We start from the raw sequence: 19,403 nt of genomic DNA, 5'->3' as shown, positions 1-19,403 counted from the left end.
GCTACTTCTTTCCCTTTTTGAACTTCTTTCTTTTTAGACTTTTCCAGTGGAAAAAAGTATTTTTAAAAAATGGTGATTTTTTTTTTTCCTTTTTGTCCCATTAGTCCTGGTCAGCCTTTAAAAATGGTCATACAAATTTACCAGCACAGGCTTGCTGGGGTGATAACTTTTTTATTTTTGTAATTTTTTGTTTGTTTTTGGCAAGGCTAGCTACTTTTCATTATAATACTGTGTTTAAATGGACTAAAACTGATGCATACAGAAGAAATTTTTAAAAAGCATCTTTACACCAAAAATGTTTTTAATTATAAAACCATTGCTATTAGGGAGGGTTTTATTAATGTTACATTAAGATTGTGCATGCTTCCAGAATTACAGTGGTATGAAAAGAATATCTTCAGTGGCCCATGAAACCATATTTTTAATTGCTAATCATGAAGATGATTTTACTTTATATCAGTTGAGGGAGATAAGTTTACTCATTTTAATGGATGTTGGGGCTCAAAAGAGTAACAATTATTCTTCCTCATGAAACTGCCTCTGTAGTATAGCTGATCTTCCTCATACTATCTCTCAAAATCTTTTATAGCCTTATCTTATATTTTTGTCCCAGGTAGTCATGGAATTCCACCTTAAATCAATATATCTTGCTTCTAGCCTTTTTTCCTAAGTACCATATTTCATCAGACGAGACCAGGTTGCACAGGCAAAATGATAAAAAGATACTCAGTTCAGAATCAAGCCTTTTCATAAATTGTCTAAATTGTTTGATATTTGGTGAAAAATCCAAAGACTTAGGCATTTCAGTTCCCAGTTTGTCAAAAGGGATAAAATCATGTATTCCTACTGGTTACGACTTAGGTAGAGCTTCAGAGCCAGAAGACACATTGCACAAGAGCTTTGTTGCTACTACTTGCCTAAGTAATGTGCTAATTCCTGACATTTATATTGAATTTAATTTTACTTTTTGACAAAGATTTATTCTCTTGACTAGAAGGCTAGACTGGTGCCTGTTGGGACAGCAGTTCTTTATTCTCTGTAGTCCTCAGCTGTGTGTGAGCAAAGTAGAGTAATTTCATCCCTAACACAAAAGTTCTATAAAATATATGTTCAAAACTGAACATTTGTGCCAAATACTGTCATTTATTTTGCAAATACAGGATCAAATTGTTCAAGTGTTGCATGCAGCCAATCAGTTTAATAACGTCAAAATGTGTTCTTTGTTCCCAGCTGTATGTAACAGCATCCAAAATCCAGTCACAAAGGAAATGTTGTTTGAGTTCATTGATAGGTGTACAGCAGCTTCTCAAGGACAGACGCAAAAACATCACCTGGATCCTGACGCTGAACTCATGCCCCCACCTCCTCCCAAAAGACCACGCACCATAACCTAAGGCCACAGTCTGAATGAATAGCATGTTGTTTACAAATCTGCAGAAGGTGAAATGAAAAGGTGTGTGGATTAAAAAACATTTGCAAAAAAGTCGTTCTATGCATCCTGTAAATATCTAGATGCATTTTTTTCAAATGCCACATCATGAACCGACACTCTTTTTGTAACTGGCAAATTCAATCTTACTTTGTGGGATTTGAAGATTGAAATATCCAAAGGTTTAGACAAGAACAGTATAGAATCAGTGGAAAGCTGCCTTGTTTATACATGGATATCTTTCACCCTTAATTTATAATGTTAGCAATCTGGAACTGTGAGAAACCATTGGAACACTGTACTTTTTAGAATCTGTGTTTCAATTATAGTGGTGTTTCTTTTTCTTTCTTATTATTTAATTAGTTCAGATTTGTCACCCTTAGTATAATTTATCTTAGTGTTCCTACATTTCTGAGACTCATGTTCAAGAACAAACAGCAATGTTGTTTGTGCACTGTATTGGTTTAAAAAAACCTTATTAGGTTTACTAATTTTAAAATTAGATGGGTTTTTTGTTAAAATATTAAAGAACTGAATCTTTATTGTTGTAAATAGCATCCTTTCTAAAGGAAATGTGCTGGGTGGTCGTGGGGGGTTGGTTTTGTTTTCGTTTCATTATTTGAAGTCACACACCTAATGTCTGGTGGGTCAATTTTAGCTCTGCATTTTAAGTTTATCTGTAGATAAGGAACACACGTGAAATCCTTAGTATTAAGGTCTCTATTTTGAGACAGTTTCTAAGACAGGGTTTAGTTCTCCACAGTGAAGCCATTATAAATAATATGTAAAGGTACACCTCACTGTGATATGCAAGAGTAATACCCAGTACTAATGATGTTGTCTTAGATCCAGGTGCAAAATGGCAAAAGAAATGCCAGCCAGCATCTTTGATGAGGAGGTAATGCCAATGGAATAGAGCCCTGTCACAGGAAAAGGGCCTCCTGTTTTTAGATAAAAGCAGGGCAAAGGCAAGACATTTATTGGTGGAAATTAACATGCTGAATACCAAGCCGTTAATTTTCAAAGCAGCAATCAGTTGTCCTGTGACAGGATTCTAATCCGCTGACTTTATTTCTGTTATACCCAATGATGAAACAAATATCCTAATGGCCCTTGCTGCAGTACAATTGGAAGTTGTTCGCTCAATTAAGATGGAAAAGCTGCATTCTAACAGACATATGGAGGCATTGCTCTGACTAGAAACAAAAGTAATTATAAAAATGCAGTTTTAAAAGTTTTCTGCACAGTTAATAAGCTGGTATTTGGCTATACAGTTATTGATAAATAAATATAAGTATAAATATGGGTGATCCATTCATTCAACAGTCTGGTTAACTAACATAATTTCATTTGATATAATAAATGATCCAAAATAGTTTATATTTAAATGAGTTTTAATGTTTGTAAATAAAGTTAACTCATGCAGTATTTTTTTCTATATGGAAATTTTAGGGCTATGCTTTGTGGGGGGTTCCTCCAATTGTTTCAATGTGTATAAATATACACTGTATCATTCACATGGTAATCCTAATGTCTCTTTCCTGGGATACTCCATATATGTGTTAGGGCATTGAAGAGGTTTAAAAAGTTGCTTTTTTTGCTGCAGTAAAACTTGAGGAAAAAGTGTGTTCATCAAAGCTCATGTTTCAACCATACAAACTTTCCGTGTATTGTCTTTATAACAGATATATCTCCTATGCAAGGTTGAAAAATTATCTCCCCAAAACAACCTTATAAATTTCATGTGAAAACCTATGCAACCTCAATTCATCCTTCATGGAAACACGCAGTACATTTCTTTTCCACATAGTTTTTGTTGTATTTTTCCCCAGACTTACAGCCCTACCATTGAGTTAAGTCATGACATATATTTTATCAACAATCTCTAGTGCTGTTTAAATGTCTATGGTAATTGCAACCTTTTAACTGAGAATGAGATATGTGAAAAGAGCATTTTGTTTTAAATATTTATCCAGATTATTTCCTCTCTTTTCCTTCCCACCCTCCACCTCTTTATTTCAACAGAATTTTAAAGTTTATAATTTGTCATTTTCTTTAGTGCATTGTAGCCTGCCCTCAACGTGCATTCCACACAGTTCACGAATGCACTGTTACTCTTTGCATATTTTGACGTTACTTTTTTTCCCACTCAATTTTTAAAATTGGTATATTGAAGGAATTGTAAAGACATTGAGAGATGATCTGATGGTTTGGGAGATCTCTGCTCAGATTTGACTTGAAGTTCTTCCTGCACTGCAGCTCTGTAGCCTTTGAAAGAGGCTGATCATCTTAGGTTTTCTGGACAACATTTAAAAAAAAAAAAAAGTACTGGGAAGGGAAGAGTAGAGAGAAGAAGCAGATGAAAACAATGGAATTCCACTTGGACCAGTGTTTGGTTGGTTGGTTTTTGTTTGTTCGTTTGTTTGGTTTTGTTCGTTTGTTTGGTTTTGTTTGTTTGTTTGTTTGTTTGTTTGTAAGACATATGAGACCCTGCTCTCTTCTACTGGATATTCTGAGATAGGGGGCAAGGAAGAGCCTGTGCCAAAAAACCTGAAAAAAACTCAACTGTCTGCTCTTAGGATATAGAGTATGAACCCATCCTCTAAGTTGTTGTTTGTTAAATAGTACATGTACAGTTACGTTTTGCTTTCAATGGAGTTCTCAGAAAATGTCAGTACGTTCCTCTGCAAACTATGTATTAAGTATTTTAATAAAGTCAATGGTTTAAAAGAATGGACGTTCATTTACTTGTGATAGTGGTCTGATTATTTATGCTTATGATATCCACCCATCCCATTGCCAACAACGGGGTACTCGACCAATACTCAAGATTCAAACAGAAGAATTTTACATGATTTGCAGAGGTCAGAGGTTCAACTCTGGGCTAGAAAGCCTATGCATAAGCATTCCCAGAGAGCCAATAAGTGATATAGCTCTTGGCTATGATAAATATTTTTTTAAAGCAGAGTTTTCCCTTCCTACTGCCTGAGAGGGAACTGAAGAATTGGTGAATCAGAATAACTTTTTATAATGTGCTAACATACATTACATTATTAATTAATTATTTTAAATGTCTACTGTACAAAAAGACCAAACCAATTTCAGTATTCCCCCACTCCAGTTAAATTCTCACTGGATCCTAATTAATACATATTTGGGGATGCATGAAACACTGAATAATTTTATGTAGGCTTTGAGCGTTTTGCAGTAGTATATGTTCCATCTTCCTATATTGTGTTAAGCCAGTAAAATGTGTTCCACATACCTCCACACTATTTCTCTCTGTGACACTGCTTCTTTGGATGCATATTCCAACTCACAGGGTGTGCTAGCTGGTGCAGCTCAAGAGGTGGAACCTGCTCATAGCAGTGCTTGTCAGAGCACTTGTGCACCCTGCTATCCCTTCCCTCTTCCTTCCTGAACATTCTGGAGGTGAGGTTATAGAAGGGGGAGTGGCACCCTCTGCTGCCTCAGTTCCTTCCAAATGCAGCAGCAGATGGATATTAGCCTCTCTGGATCCAGTTGGATCTGGAGCCTTCACTCAAGAACAATTTAGTGCCTTTGTTTAGTGTAGTTTTACTTTTAGTGTAGTTTTCATTATTAGTTTTAGTGGTAAACTTATTTAAGGAAAAAAGGTTTTATTCTTAGCATAGATAGTAGATATGTCTTCAATTCTCACTCCTGGTTCTTTTTTTAAAACTCGCAGCAGTGAGTCTCAGTGCCCCGGTCTACAGACTTGAGCTCACAGCACTAAAAGCAGCTGTGTAGACGCTCAGGCTCTGAAGCTCAGGATGGGGGAGTGGGTTTCAGAGTCCGAGCTCCAGCCCAAGCCGCAGTGTCTACACTGCTGGTTTTAGTGCTGTAGTGTCAGCCCAGGTTCTGAGGCCTGGTCTACACTGGGGGGGGGGGGGAAATCGACCTATGATACGCAACTTCAGCTACGAGAATAGGGTAGCTGAAGTCGACATATCTTAGTTCGACTTACTTCACGTCCTCATGGCGCGGGGTCGATTGCTGCGGCTCCCCCGTCGACTTTGCTTCCACCTCTCACCAAGCTGGAGTTCAGCAGTCGATGGGAAAGCGATCGGGGATTGATTTATCATGTCTACTCTACACGCAATAAATCGATCCCCGATTGATCGATGGCTACCCGCCGATCCAGCGGGTAGTGTAGATGTACCCTGAGATACAATTCCCTGTTTTTTAAAATGCAGTGTAGACATAACCTAAGAGACCTGGCTTCAAAAGGTAGGTGCATCTCTTGTCCAGCCGTTTTCCCAGGATCAGGATGCCCATAGTAGATGCTTGGCATGCGTCAGAGAGGGTCGCTGTCCCTCATGCTGGTCTGTCTGCAGCACATTTACCCCCAGCGTGCTCAAGGAGACCCAGAACAGGCTGCAAGCCTTATTGCTGCAGGAAGTTCTGGCTATGAAGTGTCCTGGATCCGATACATATGAGATCTGTACTCCAGGTGAAAATACCAGTGTCTGCTTTTAACACCTGGGGGATTAAAAAGAAGAGCAATATGTATAATACTGTGATCTCTTTCCCAGGATCAGTTTCAGTGTTTCGGTGCAATCGGTATCCAAATTATTGGATTTGACACTAATAGTGCTCAGATATTTGGTTGATACCAGCCTCTGCAGGAAGAGCCAAACCACGGGAGAAACCTTCAGCTCCATCTACTTCGGTTCTGAGAAAGTTTGTGCAAGACAAGAAGGCTCCTGCTTGCAAGAATAAGTCACATTCAGGAGATGCCTCAGATCCATATGACCTGGATCCAAGAATATCAGATCCTAAACCAAAGACTAAGGTTCAGGCTTAGGGTGAATCATAGACTAATAGAAATGTAGGACTGGAAGAGACCACAAAAAGTCATCAAGTCCAGCCAAATAAACAGACCATCCCTGACATGTGCTTGTCCAACCTATTCTTACAAACCACCAATATTGGGGATTCCACAACCCGTCTTGGAAGCGTATTCCAGACTTAACTACCCTTAGAGCTAGAAAGATTTTCCTAATATCAAACCTATATCTCCCTTGCTGCAGATTAAGCCCATTACTTCTTGTCATACCTTCGGACGTAGAGAACTATTGATTACCATCTTCTTTATAACAGTCTTTAACATAGTTGAAAACTGTTCATCAGATCCACTCAGTCTTCTTTTCTCAAGACTAAACATGCCCTGTTTTTTTAACCTTTCTTCATAGATCAGGTTTTCTAAACCTTTTATCATTTTTGTTTCTCTCCTCTGGACTCTCTCCAATTTGCATCTTTCCTAAAGTGTGGCCTCCAGAATTGGGCACAGTACTCCAACTCAGACCTCACCAGTGCCAAGCAGAGTGGGACAGTTACATCCTGGGTCGTACATACTACAGTCCAGTTCATACACCCCATCACAATATTAGCCTTTTTCGCACCTGTGTCACATTGTTGACGCATATTCAATTTTTACTATAACCCCCAGATCCTTTTCAGCAGTACTACCACCTAGCCAGTTATTCCCCATTTTGTAGTTGTGTGTTTGATTTTTCCGTCCTAAGTGAAGTACTTTGTACTTCTCTTTTATTGAAATTTCATTGTGTTGAATTTAGACCAATTCTCCAATTTGTCATCGTCATTTTGGATTCTCATCCTGTCCGCCAAAGGGCTTGCAACCCCACCCAGCTTGGTGTCATTTGCAAATTTTGCCTAAAACTTGCCTAAAAACTTATCCCTTGGATCTGAAAGTTGTGCTAGAGTTGGCAGTAGTTTCTTTATCCACTGTTCACATGGCACCAACCCTTACTATGGTAGCACAATTGCATGACATCGATTCACAATCAGATCAGTTACCAGATTTGCAAGAGGCAAATAGTGTCTACTTGCCTAAGAGAGTAAAAGGAATGCTCCTGCTACTTGTCCTTCTGAAGTGTCCCCACCAGGGAAAAGGAGGAGGTCAGTAACATTTGTTTGCTTTTCTGTTTTGCATATGCAGGTCCTGTAGTTTCCCCATTTACTTCTGTGTTGTACCCAAGACCGGCTCTAGGTTAGATCTGCAGTCCAAGGAAGAATAAAAGTATGCTAGAAGTTGCAGATACCTCCAGGTTCCATTATCAGAAGAAGGAATGCACCTCGAAATATGGTGCCTACAGATCATCACACCCTTCCAGATATGACAGATATGGAGCCTGAGTTTGGTTACTGGCATGATTGGCAGATTCTGCCATGGTCTGGAAGGCCCTGTTGTTCCAACTGCAGACATCTGCGGGGTTGCTATTTGGGGCTCTATACTTACATTTACAAAAAATTACTTCCTAGACCTAGCTTCTACATCGGATGCTTAATTTTCAGGGCAGTACTTCAATCCTTATTCAGTTAGGACTCCAAGTCTCACCGTCCATTTATGGAATACTGCTTGATAAACTGTCTTGAGTGGGAATATGCAGCAGAAATGAAGGTTACTTACCTGTAACCGGAGTTCTTAGAGATGGATTCTGCCTATTCACACTTCCTGACCACCTTTCCATCTTCCTCAGAGTCCTAATGGAATCTTGATTGTGGGGAGATGGTGGAAAGAACTGAGGGAGTAGAGGGTGCCTCATCTTCAGAACGTTCAGGAACACAGAGGGGAGAAGAGAGAGGGTGGGGATGCATGAGTACCCCAATGAGCACTGCTGTGAGAAGGTTCCAACGTCTGAGCAGTATTTGTCAGTGCATCCCATGAGTGTGAATGCACAGAACTATGACTATAGGTAAGTAACCTCCATTCACAGTATAGCAAAAAAACAAAACACCACCCAACTATGAACTGTTTGTTCACCATGAAAGCAATGGATGTTATGATATCAAAAGCTTTTTTCCCCCTCAAATTCTCATAGCAGGAATATTTTCCCTCTACATTTTCCCATATACTTGATCAAAAGAAAACAGACAAATTGAGTTCAGAAGCCATTAAACTACGATATTCTGATAAATTAAATGACTAAATGTTCTGCACAGAACTATTCTGTGAAGAGAGATTATATTAAGGTTATTGCATTAAATAGATCTGTATAAATTGTAAATACTGAAGATTGGAAAAACACATTTTTATTAAAACACTCCTCAAAGTTTTTCTAACTTGTACACAATTCATTAAGGGTTGAAAGTTTTGCATCAGTGGATTAGACCTTAACTCATATAATTTGTCACAGCTACACTGACTTCAATGGAGCTACTTTGATTTCACCAGCTGAGGATCTGGCATGAGGATCCCAGACCCACTCCAAAGAAATGCTGGCTGCACCAAGACACCAGTGACATTTTGGGGGTCCAGTGTCACACACACCCTCACCCAAACTATATACAATATAACAGATATTACACGACCCGATATAACACGAATTCGGATATAACGCGGTAAAGCAGTGCTCCGGGGGGGGCGGGGCTGTGCACTCCGGTGGATCAAAGCAAGTGCGATATAACGTGGTTTCACCTATAACGCAGTAAGATTTTTTGGCTCCCGAGGACAGCGTTATATCAAGGTAGAGGTGTATTGAAATTATTTACAGTGCTTGAAATCTCTGATCTTAAATCATGTAATTGTAACTACTATCATGCTTTCCCCCCTCCCAATTGAATTCTGATGTGATTTTAGTGGCCTCTATCTCAAGAACGGCCAGAATCCAATGGTGTTATGCCATTTGGAATCATCTAACTCTAGTGGTTCTCCTTCATAGACAGGTTTGCTACTGGTAACAGTGATTTTCCCCCCTGTTACTGCAGTTTAGAAGACAAGGCAAAAGCAGTTTATCACAGGAAACTGCGAGTTTTATTCTGCATCCTGACAGTTACACAGACGGGGTCTCCAGAGCAACCACCTTCCTAATCTTCAGAGCAGAGGAAAAGCCTTGAAATTCATCCCTTAAAAAAAAGAAAATCTACCCTCTTTTTCTCTCAGTTTGGTTCGTGACGGAACAGCCTGGAGCATTTGCTCTGTCTTTATGCAGCAGTGACTCCTCGGTGACTCAGTGCCTTAGTGTAGTGGCAGAATTGTGGTAGGGTGCCACCAAGTTCCAGTCAGGGTCAGAGAGTAGTTGTGCTCGGAGTAGTGTAAACACATAGGAAAATATGGTCACCACTCTGAAGAACCTTACAATCTAATTTGAATCAAGGTGAAAGAAGTGAGTGGAGCAAACAATAGGAGGGAATGTGGAGAAGGCAGTATAAGGAGGAAAGTTGATCCAGGAAATAAAAGGTGAGAGCAAGGGGGGGAAGACCCTGAGGGCTCTGGTAGGATGTGGCCATTGGTGATGAGCACCCACCAGTCTGAAGGAAGGTTCTAACATGCTGCTCCCCACTGTGCCTGCCTTGTAGGGTCAAGTAATTGAGAACTAGTGTCATTTCATTAGGGAACACAGGGCCCACGAGCAAGAATCCTTTGGGATCAGATCTTCAAAGAAGCAGACTAACAGGTAAGTAACTTTCTCTTTTCCTCACAATTATTCTTTGCAATAACTCAGAAATCTCTGTGGTGTAACTGTGCATGCACCACTGGGAAGTTAATTTCGTCCTCACTACCTGGTGAGCGAAGGTGTCATAACGAGAGATAAGCTTCGGTCAAATCCCTGAATTGGAACACCACCACACAGAGAAATTTCTGAACCAAGTGCATGCTAATGAAGGACTTTGTAGTTTAGTGAGTGCTGTGTGAGTACACATGCAATGTGATGCATTATGGACCTTGCTACTGAAACTATGATCCAGATCCTTGGCCTCCCAGCTGCTTTGTGCAGCTCAGGAAGCCCAAAGTAGTCAGAAAGTTGCACCAAAGGGACAGCTGGGGAATCCTCTGAAAACCTTAGGTTGGTGTTGCTGGCTCTACACCACTGCCTCCCAGTGCTCTGCCAGCATCTGAGATGTGCTGAGTGCACTACACTCCAGTGATCCCCAGCCAGAAGATGCTTCTGATTTAAGATGGGGACAGAAAGGTGAATTAGAGCCATCTTCCCCGCCAAGCAGTGCTCTGTTGAACCTCTGAATTTCCAGCCCTTTGTTCTGATTGCAGAATCTCATGGTAACTGGGCACAAACACCATGTATAATAGCATTTCAGTGCGTATGGAATGCCAGCCATATGCATAAAAATACAGAATAACTTCAATAAACTCTGAAGTTACTAGGGGTTTTCTTCAGTGTAAACAAGATCAGAATCTGACCGTAATAGGATGAGATGAGAAGAATAGAACCAGTGACCTTAGCTCTGAATTTCCTTTGTAAGTTTGTTAGGCACTCAGTGTTATTTTAGTGTGTCTTTTAATGCTTATTACATTCTTTCATTTGTTGTGTAGACAAATACTCTGCTATAAGGTCTTATTGTAATAAAGTTTTTGCTTTACTGTATGAGGTTTTGAGATACATAAAATAACCATTCAAATATAAAACACGACATTTAGGATAAAGTTCAAACAATAAGGGGAAAAATCGACTGCTTCAAACTGCAGAGAATTCACATCTCTAAATAGCTCTTAAAATGGTCAACTTGCTGGAATAATTTACTTTCGGCTACTGAGCAGTTTGTTCTTTTTAAAAAAATAAAAATTTAATGTGTTACTGTTGTGTAGAAAAATCAATCCTTTGGAATCAATGATAATTTTGCAGGTAGTTAATACTTATTCACATGAGTGGCAGAATCTGCCAGTGTTCTGCAAAAATAACATGTGACAGAACAAATATTCAAGTTTGTAACATTACTACCGACCAGGTATGGTTTCTAGATTTTACCATTTGTTTTTGTGCACATAAATGTTTTGTATTTTATCCCTGCAACCAAATGGAAACTGTGCCAGCCAATCAGATTACTGGATGGCTGCCCTCTTACTCATATAAAAAGAGAAACAAATACAGATTTTCTCATTCAGATGCTAACACATTTATTAAAAGTATTGTGCACCTTTACAAAATTACTTCACAAGAAATCAGCTTCATTAATCTGAAGCCCGTAGCCCTAGTCAAACCAGGCACTGGAAGTTTTCTCTGCAGTGGGGAATCCTCCTCTGGTTTGTGGCTGCTGTGCAATGGCTCCAATGCTACCCTCCTGAACCCTGGCAAAGAAGTGTGTCTAGGGGGAAGGGGGCATGGCCGGGGTGCTGCTGCAGCCTCCGGAAGGTCGCTCTAACATACATTAGGGACTAGCCCCTTCCCCTGCAGCCCCAGGAGTAGGGAAATGCAAAATTGGCTGATGGCCATCTTTGACCTTCCTGCCCCCTCTAGTCCTGCTCTTAGTGCTGTTAGCTGGACCAGAGAAATCTGACCCCAGTTCCCTAGATCAGTGCTTCCCTGCCAGGGATAAATGCACAATTGTTATACAATGCTATAGTTGTGCATAGTGCTTAACTAGGGTGACCAGATGTCCCCATTTTATAGGGATAGTCCCGATATTCAGGGCGTTTTCTGATATAGGCGCCTATTACCCCCTCCCCCCCATACTTTGTCCTGATTTTTCACACTTGCTATCTGGTCACCCTATGCTTAATGGATACATGAAATGGCAAGCAGAGCTTGGCAAAGTATTTTGTATGAAACCTTTTAACCAAAAAAAAATACAGAATTTGCTCCATTGTTTGTCGGGGGGTACGTGGGATTCCAGAAAAAATCCAAACGTTTCATTTAGATATTTTCTAAATGAAACTTTTCAATTTTTTTGAGTCAAACGAGTTTTCATTTCAGATTTTTCTTCAATTTTTTTTTTAAATGTTACACTTGAAAACAAAACATTTTGAGTTTTATTACAAACCATTTTCTACAGGACTTACCTTTTTGGCCAGTAGTTCTCACTTCCTCCATTGTCTGTACTGGAGAAATCTATCTTGTACTTCTAGGGAGATAATTTAACAAATCTTCAGCATGGAAGAAACATCTGTAGTAAAATGCTGATTCTTGGTGCACACTACCTTTTCACTTTTATATGTTGTGTTACAAAGTATGGCTACTTCTACTGATAGAGCAAGGTGAATGCACTTCACCATTATCTCATTTGTGCCACAGTTGGTGACGTGGTCAATCATTATGGAACACACTATAATAAGTCTCATCATCATTTAAAGACTTTGGGATGTATTGGAGTGTAGGGTTCTATTGATCACTTTTTAATACATATTTAAAATGAAAAAATGCAGATTGGCAAATGCCAATTGTAGAGCTTGTTGGAAATTTTTCTATGAATATTTTTTCTCAAAAAATGCTGATTCATTGAAACAAACGGTTCACAAAACAGGTTTGGATTTGACAAGTCTCCTGATTCAAAAAAGTTAAGTTTTGAAACAGTTAAAATATTTTGTTCTGACATTTTCAAAATGAACCGTTCTGGCTTTCTTATTTGAGATGACTTTTGGTTCTGAAGTGTCAGCTAATTAGATTTTTTAAAAGAGAAAAAAGGTGAAAATCTAAATGAAATGTTTCACTTGGCCTGAACTGAAAATGTTTTTTTGGTTGGTTGGTTGATTGGTTCACAAATGATTTTGAGATTTTGACTTTTCATACCAATTTGAGCCAGGAAAATTTTTCTAAGTCTTGACAATATTTGAAGGATGGGAAAAGTTTCCTGCCCAGCTATAGTCAATAATTCTGTGCCTCACTAAAACAAGTCAACTAACGTAAATACTATATGTTCAGTGATTGCCGAATTAAAGTCAACAAACCATAACATCTGAGAGAGCACAATTACTTCCTATTGTAGGTAAAGAGAAATACAGCAGCATCCCAAACAACAGCACACACAAAATGGAAGTTCAATTAGATAAGACTAAATCAGGTCAAGGCTAAAATGTTAAATCTGGGTGAGACAAGATGGATGAGGTCATATCTTTTATTGGACCAACTTCTGTTGGTGAGAGAGACAAGCTTTCGAGTCACACTAAGCTCTCCTTCAGGTCTATGTAAGCTTGAAAATTTGTCTCTCTCACCAACAGAAGTTGGTCCAATAAAAAATATTACCTCACCCACCTTGTCTCTCTAGTATCCTGGGACCAACACAGCTACAACAACTCTGCATTCAACAATCAATTTTGTCAGTTTGCTTAAAGTGATTGTGCCCTCTGCCCAGTAAAAACAGATTCAAATAATTCTAATTGAATATTTGTTCAAATATATCTACAAGAAATGCAACGTGAGCACGTTATGTCTCATTACTGAAGTGTTCTGCCAGGTGAGACTTTTTTCCTTCAAGAAAAGCTGCCAACTCATTTGTCAGTTTGTATACATGAGACAAAACTTTGCCATGGGACAACCAATGAACCTCAGCATGGAAAAGCAGATGGACACACACTGCCCATTTCCTGACAGAAAAACCTGAATGCACTGGGAATTCTTGACATAGTTTTTAATATAATTTACAATTTTCCCAACACCTTTAAGAGTTTTGTGAAGCTCAGGTATCACATCTTTAGCTGATAACATCTCTCTGTGCAGGAAGCAGTGGTTCCATGGTGCAATGGGTGCTTTTAAAAGGATTCTTTGCACAACTCCCAAATGTTGTCCTATCATTGAAGCATCTCCATCAGTTGTAATACCCCACTTTGTCCGGCTCAATGTCACCTACTGCATATAATTATTCAGTGCACCAAATATATCAACAGCAGTAGCAGAAGTAGGCATATCTGCACTAAATAGGTATTGTTCTTGAATCCCACCATCCTATACATGCCTCACATTAGCCAGCAAAATGGCACGGTTTGCTATATCTGTAGATTTGTCTAATTGTAAAGTCAAATAATCACTTACTGAAAGATGGTCAGTTGTTTGCTATTGGATGTCTTCTGAAATAGCACGGATTCCTCTCCTCATTATATCTTTCGAAAGAAGAACTGTTTTTAACTTTTTAGCAGCTGACTCACCCAACAATTCAGTGCATATGTCAATAGCAGAAGGTAGAATTAACTCCTCAGCGACTAGATGAGTTTGTTTATGTTTGGCAATGTAGAATGCAGAAAGGTAAGAGGCATGTAATGCTTGCTCTTGGACAGTATAGCCACATTTAAGATTTTTTGGTGACATTTCCAAATCTTTGGATTTTCATTGAAAAACATAAATTGGCTTGTCTTTATAGCTTGGGTGTTTTCTCTCCAAATGCCTGTGTAATTTTGATGGTTTTAGCTTTTTGTTAGTTAACAATTCCCTGCAGATGATAAACTGTGACCTGCATTCACCCTGTCGATCCTCAATAAACAATAAGCCAAAATGTAAGCAAGTGGGGTCATACCTATGATTACTTCCCTTCTCACATTGTGAATAATTTTCACTATCACTGCTACTTAGGGTGGCCAGATAGCAAGTGTGAAAAATCGGGGTGGGGTGGGTGGTAATAGGCTCCTAAATAAGGCAATGGATCAGCGTCCTCATCGCCCCACCCACCAGTACCTGACAGCAGTCAGGGAAGCTAATGATCCAACCAGTGAGCCGAATTCCACGAGCACCAGCTAAACAAATCCTGGCACTATCGTCACCGACAACCCCAATGTGCAGCCCGGTGACTTCTATGTCATTGGTCCAGCTCTACGCACGTTACAACTCAACATGGAGGGTTTGTCGTTTGCCAAGTGTGATTTACTCGGCATTCTTGCTCATTGACATACTATTGAAATCATTTGCTTGCAGGAGACACACGTAGCAACTGCTGAAGCCGGGCATTACAGTATTGGCAGCTTCAACCTGTTGTGCCATGTGGCACACCCAAAGCACGGCTGAGCCCCACATTGCAGGTGCCATTCAGCTGATGTCTATTGAATTCTGTAACCCATCCAGATTGGCAGTTTCTGGCCGGCAAATGTTTACAAGTCTCCAAGCGTCAGCTGGAACCAACAGGTGCTACCAGGCCTGCCACACCCAGCTGTCTATGTCGGAGATTTCAACAGCTATCACACCGACTGATGGTATAAGGAGGTTGACATACACGGTGAACAACTTGCAGACCGGGCATCTCAAAACGACCTTGCCCTTATCTATGATTCTAAGCAACGAGGCATGTTCCATTCTTCTAGGTGGGATCATGACCATTCTCCTGACTTATGCTGGGTCAGTTCAGTTCATGGTTATCCTCAGCCAGCAACATGCCAAGACTTGGATAACTTTCCACACAGCCAACACAGACCGTCGCTGATCCATATCGGGCTACAGCTCCGAGTTGTCAAGAGTTCCAAAAAGAAGCGGTGGAACTTCCAAAAGGCCGACTGGGAAAAATATCGGGAAGTGCTGGAGAAGGGTGTGGTGACAATACCAGCCCGGCATATCTTGGTTAATGAGACCACCATTGCTCATGGTGCTATCTACAAAGCAGCCTGCAGAGCCATCCCACACGGTTGCAGCCTGGTCTACATCCCCTGTCTCGAAGAGGAGAGCACTGCCTTGCTTGCAGTATGAGGCATCTGGTGACTCAGATGTCGCTGACCATCTGATCGAATCATTGGACACTGCTTGCCGAGCCAGATGGGAGGAGACAACCGAGAGGATGAGCTTTACTTGCTCCAGCTGCATGTGTTGTAGTCTGCTCCGATGCCTTAGAGCAGTGCAGCAGCCACCTGTACTCTGCCAACCCTCAGTGACATCCAACCAGGTAGCTGGACACCTATTTAAAGTGGCCAGCGCACCTTTGGAGAAACAGGTGAGAAGACAAGTGAGGAACGAATGGCATATGTGTAAATATGTACACCAGATCAGAAGCTGCCTAGAACCATTCACTGTAACAGAGCTGGAACAGACACTGGGTAGCATCAAGTGTGGAACAGCTGCAGGCTGCTGACAACATATCTCCAGAATTCCTGAAAAACCTTGGCCCCTGTTTTCGGCTTTGGCTTGTGAAATTCTTCACCGGGGTCATCAGTGAAGGTAGGCTACCGAAGATACGGTGCACCGCAAAAGTCATTGGCCTCCTAAAGCCTGGAAAGGACCCAAGTCAAGCATCAAGCTATTGTCCCATATCATTATTATCAGTGTGCTTCAAGCCACTGGAGCGCTTGGTCCTACAGTGCATATTACCCAACATGGAGAGAATTTTGAGCCCTGACCAAGGCTTTTGCTGAGGCCATATCACATGCGACCAAGTACTCGCGCTGACCACATTTGTTGAAAATGGCTTCCAGAGAAACTTGAAAACAGGTGCTGTTTTCATTGACCTAACAGCGGCGTGTGATACCTTCACAAGCAGGCCAGTGTGCCATACTGTATCAAGGGTTCTGCTACCTTGGGTCACAGCTGTCATTGAACTGTTCCTCCACAATAGACCATTCAGAGTCCATATGGGGGAGAAGATGAGTGCTTGGAGATGACAGAGCAATGGGGTATCCCAGGGCTCTGTGCTTTCTCCAACCCTGTTCAACCTTTACATCAGTCACCTGCCAACAACGGAGTCACGAAAGTTCATTTACGCAGACAACATCTGTTCCGGTACCCAGGCTCAGACGTTCCACAAGCTTGATGCCACCTTAAATGGGGACATGATAAAGTTATCTGACTACTGTAAAACTTGGCGCCTGCAGCCAAGCGTCATAAAAACAGTCTCCAGTTTGTTCCATCTTCATCACACCAGCGCAACCCAAGAGCTGAATGTTTATCTGAATGGTCAGAAGGTGAAGCATGAAGTAGAACCGGTCTATCTAGGTGTGACCTTAGACCGCACACTGAGTTACATGCCCACCTGAAGAAGACAGCAGCTAAAGTTAAGACGCACAACAATCTTGTTAACAAACTGGCCGGTTTACCATGGGGTGCTCATGCTTCAACTTTCTGGACGTCAGCTCTTGCTACCTCATATTCGGTGACTGAGTACTGCACACCAGTTTGGAGTCGATCGTCACACACCAAACTGGTGGATACGCAGTTACGTGCCATCATGCGTATCATCTCTGGCACCCTGCGTCCGACTCCACTCCCATGACTTCCAGGTCTGAGCAACGTTGCTCCTCCTCATATCAGATGAGAGGTTGTCACTGGCAAGTTACTGGAGAAAGTAAGCACCAATTCAAGCCTACCGCTGCACAATGACCTTTTTAAAGCACCAGCCTCATGTTTGCTGCCACGTCGCCCATTATGGTCTCATCCGCCACGCCAGGATGTTAGGGCGGAAACACTCTGGTGAGAGGAATGGATATCTGTTATAATCCCCAACCAGTCCCTCGTCGCTTACCCCACAATTTGCCTGCCTGCTTTTGACCTGCCCCATCGCCAATTGTCCCTGTTGAACAGGTGCTGGACCGGGCAAGGTCTCTGTGCAGCCAACCAGTATCGCTGGGGCCTTTGTGACAGCCCTTTGTGCAGCTGCAGCACAACACAGACGATGCACATTATCAATAAATGCCTGCTGTCAAGGCTGAATCCCACCTCTGTCACTCCAAGTGCAGAAGTGGGGCCTGCAAGGATTTTAAAAATTAATACTAGCCACTCCAGTCTTGTATTCACAGGGCCACCCAGAGGATTCAGGGGGTCTGGGGCAAAGCAATTTCGGGGGCTCCTTCCATAAAAAAAGTTGCAATACTATATTCTCGTGGGGGCCCCTGCAGGGCCTCGGGCAAATTGCCCCACTTGCCCCCCACTCTGGGCGGCCCTGTGTATTAAACTCCCAAGGTTACAGCTTTTCTCTGACCTTGGCTTGGTAAACGCTGCCACCACCCAAATGCAAAAAAAACCCCTTTGAGCCCAGGAAGGAGCACTTGGGAATTCCTCCCTCAAGCCTTTTCACACACACCCCTCCCCCCCCCCCCGGGTAAGAGCTGAGAAAGAAAACAAAGAAAATTAGCTGTGGCTACCAGCTAATCAAACAACATGCACAAACCTCTTAGGACACCAAAAATCCAATCCTGTTCCTAAAAAAGGTAAATTTTATTAAAAACAAAAAGAAAATACATTTGGAACTTAGGCTTTTGCTAGATTTTAAAAAAGCAATTCCAAAAATCAAGCACCCAAAATAGCTTTCTTAGGGGTTCAGCTTAAAGGTTACAAGCAAACAAAAGCATCTGGGGTTAGCACAGAGGAGTCCACAAGCCAATAAGAAATAAAAGAAATAATCCTAATTGCATCTAGCTAAACATTCTGATCTACTTACACATTTGGAGTTCAGATAAGTAGTATGAGCTGATGATTTATGATCATACCTGGCTTAAGCTGCTTATAGCATGGCTGCTCTGTCCCTCCAGCCCAGAGAACAACAGACAAAGGGAACGTTTTTTCCCCAATTTTAAAAAGTTCTACCTTCCTATTGGCTCTTTTGGTCAGGTGCTCACTTTTTTTTTTCTTTGCCTGGGGGACTTTTTAACCCTTTACAGGTAAAGCAAGTAAAGAACAGTTACCAAGAGGGATTTTACAGCTAACTGGCTGGCTGAGTGTCCATCAAAGGGAGCTATTGTCCCCTTTTATTTATCACACACACACACCCCCAAATCACAGATGGTGCTGGCCAGCCTGGTTCAGGTTGGGTCCACACCGTCTGGGATTTCTTCCTGGAGGTTTAGGAAACAGAGTTAATAAGATACATGCACCTCTAATTTTACTAATAATTACATGAAGAACTAAACAGTACTTTTTACATTTCAAGGACTATAGTGACTTAGAATGCAGGGACATTTTTACCCGGCTGATTCTGGGAAATCTTCCCAGAAGAGTGCATCAGCCACTTTGTTAGAGGCTCCTGAAATGTGTTGTATTTTAAAATCAAAGTATTGGAGAGCGAAGAAGTTTTTTTGTTAGTCTCCTTGACTGTGTGAAGCCACTTCAGAGCAGCATGGTCAGTCTGCAGGTGGAACCGCCATCCCCAAATGTATGGGTGTAGCTTCTCCAGAGCATCCGCAATGGCGTAACATTCTTTTTCTGAGACTGACCAGTGGCTTTCTCTCTCAGAAAGTTTTTTGCTGAGAAACACAACAGGATGGAATTGTTGATCCGGTCCTTCCTGCATTAAAACTGCTCCCACACCACACTCAGACCCATCTGTGGTTACAATGAACGGTTGGTTGAAGTCCGAGGCC

The 19,403-nt window shown here is 41.2% G+C and overlaps 1 protein-coding gene and 1 long non-coding RNA gene across 3 annotated transcripts in view; one reads left to right on the top strand and one right to left on the bottom strand.

The window, feature by feature from the left end:
* RNGTT (RNA guanylyltransferase and 5'-phosphatase) overlaps positions 1–4,172 on the top strand; it is a 415,119-nt gene extending 410,947 nt beyond the window's left edge. For both annotated transcript variants that reach the window (XM_005299708.4, XM_005299707.4), the window contains one exon: positions 1,231–4,172. In XM_005299708.4, the coding sequence (XP_005299765.1) occupies positions 1,231–1,394 (164 nt within the window). In that variant the 3' untranslated portion in view covers positions 1,395–4,172. The remainder of the gene's footprint in view (positions 1–1,230) is intronic.
* A 3,712-nt stretch (positions 4,173–7,884) lies between these two features.
* On the bottom strand, positions 7,885–18,716 carry LOC122174417 (uncharacterized). Its single transcript, XR_006176180.2, has 4 exons — positions 18,534–18,716; positions 14,173–14,240; positions 12,207–12,268; positions 7,885–8,016 (listed from the first exon to the last, which is right to left on the bottom strand). It is a non-coding gene; the product is annotated as an uncharacterized LOC122174417 (long non-coding RNA).
* Positions 18,717–19,403: the final 687 nt, after the last annotated feature.

Source organism: Chrysemys picta, chromosome 3 (assembly GCF_011386835.1).
Source record: "Chrysemys picta bellii isolate R12L10 chromosome 3, ASM1138683v2, whole genome shotgun sequence".
Taxonomy (NCBI): domain Eukaryota; kingdom Metazoa; phylum Chordata; order Testudines; family Emydidae; genus Chrysemys; species Chrysemys picta.
The sequence above is the reverse complement of the archived record's forward strand: the minus strand, read 5'-3'. Positions and strand labels throughout refer to the sequence as shown.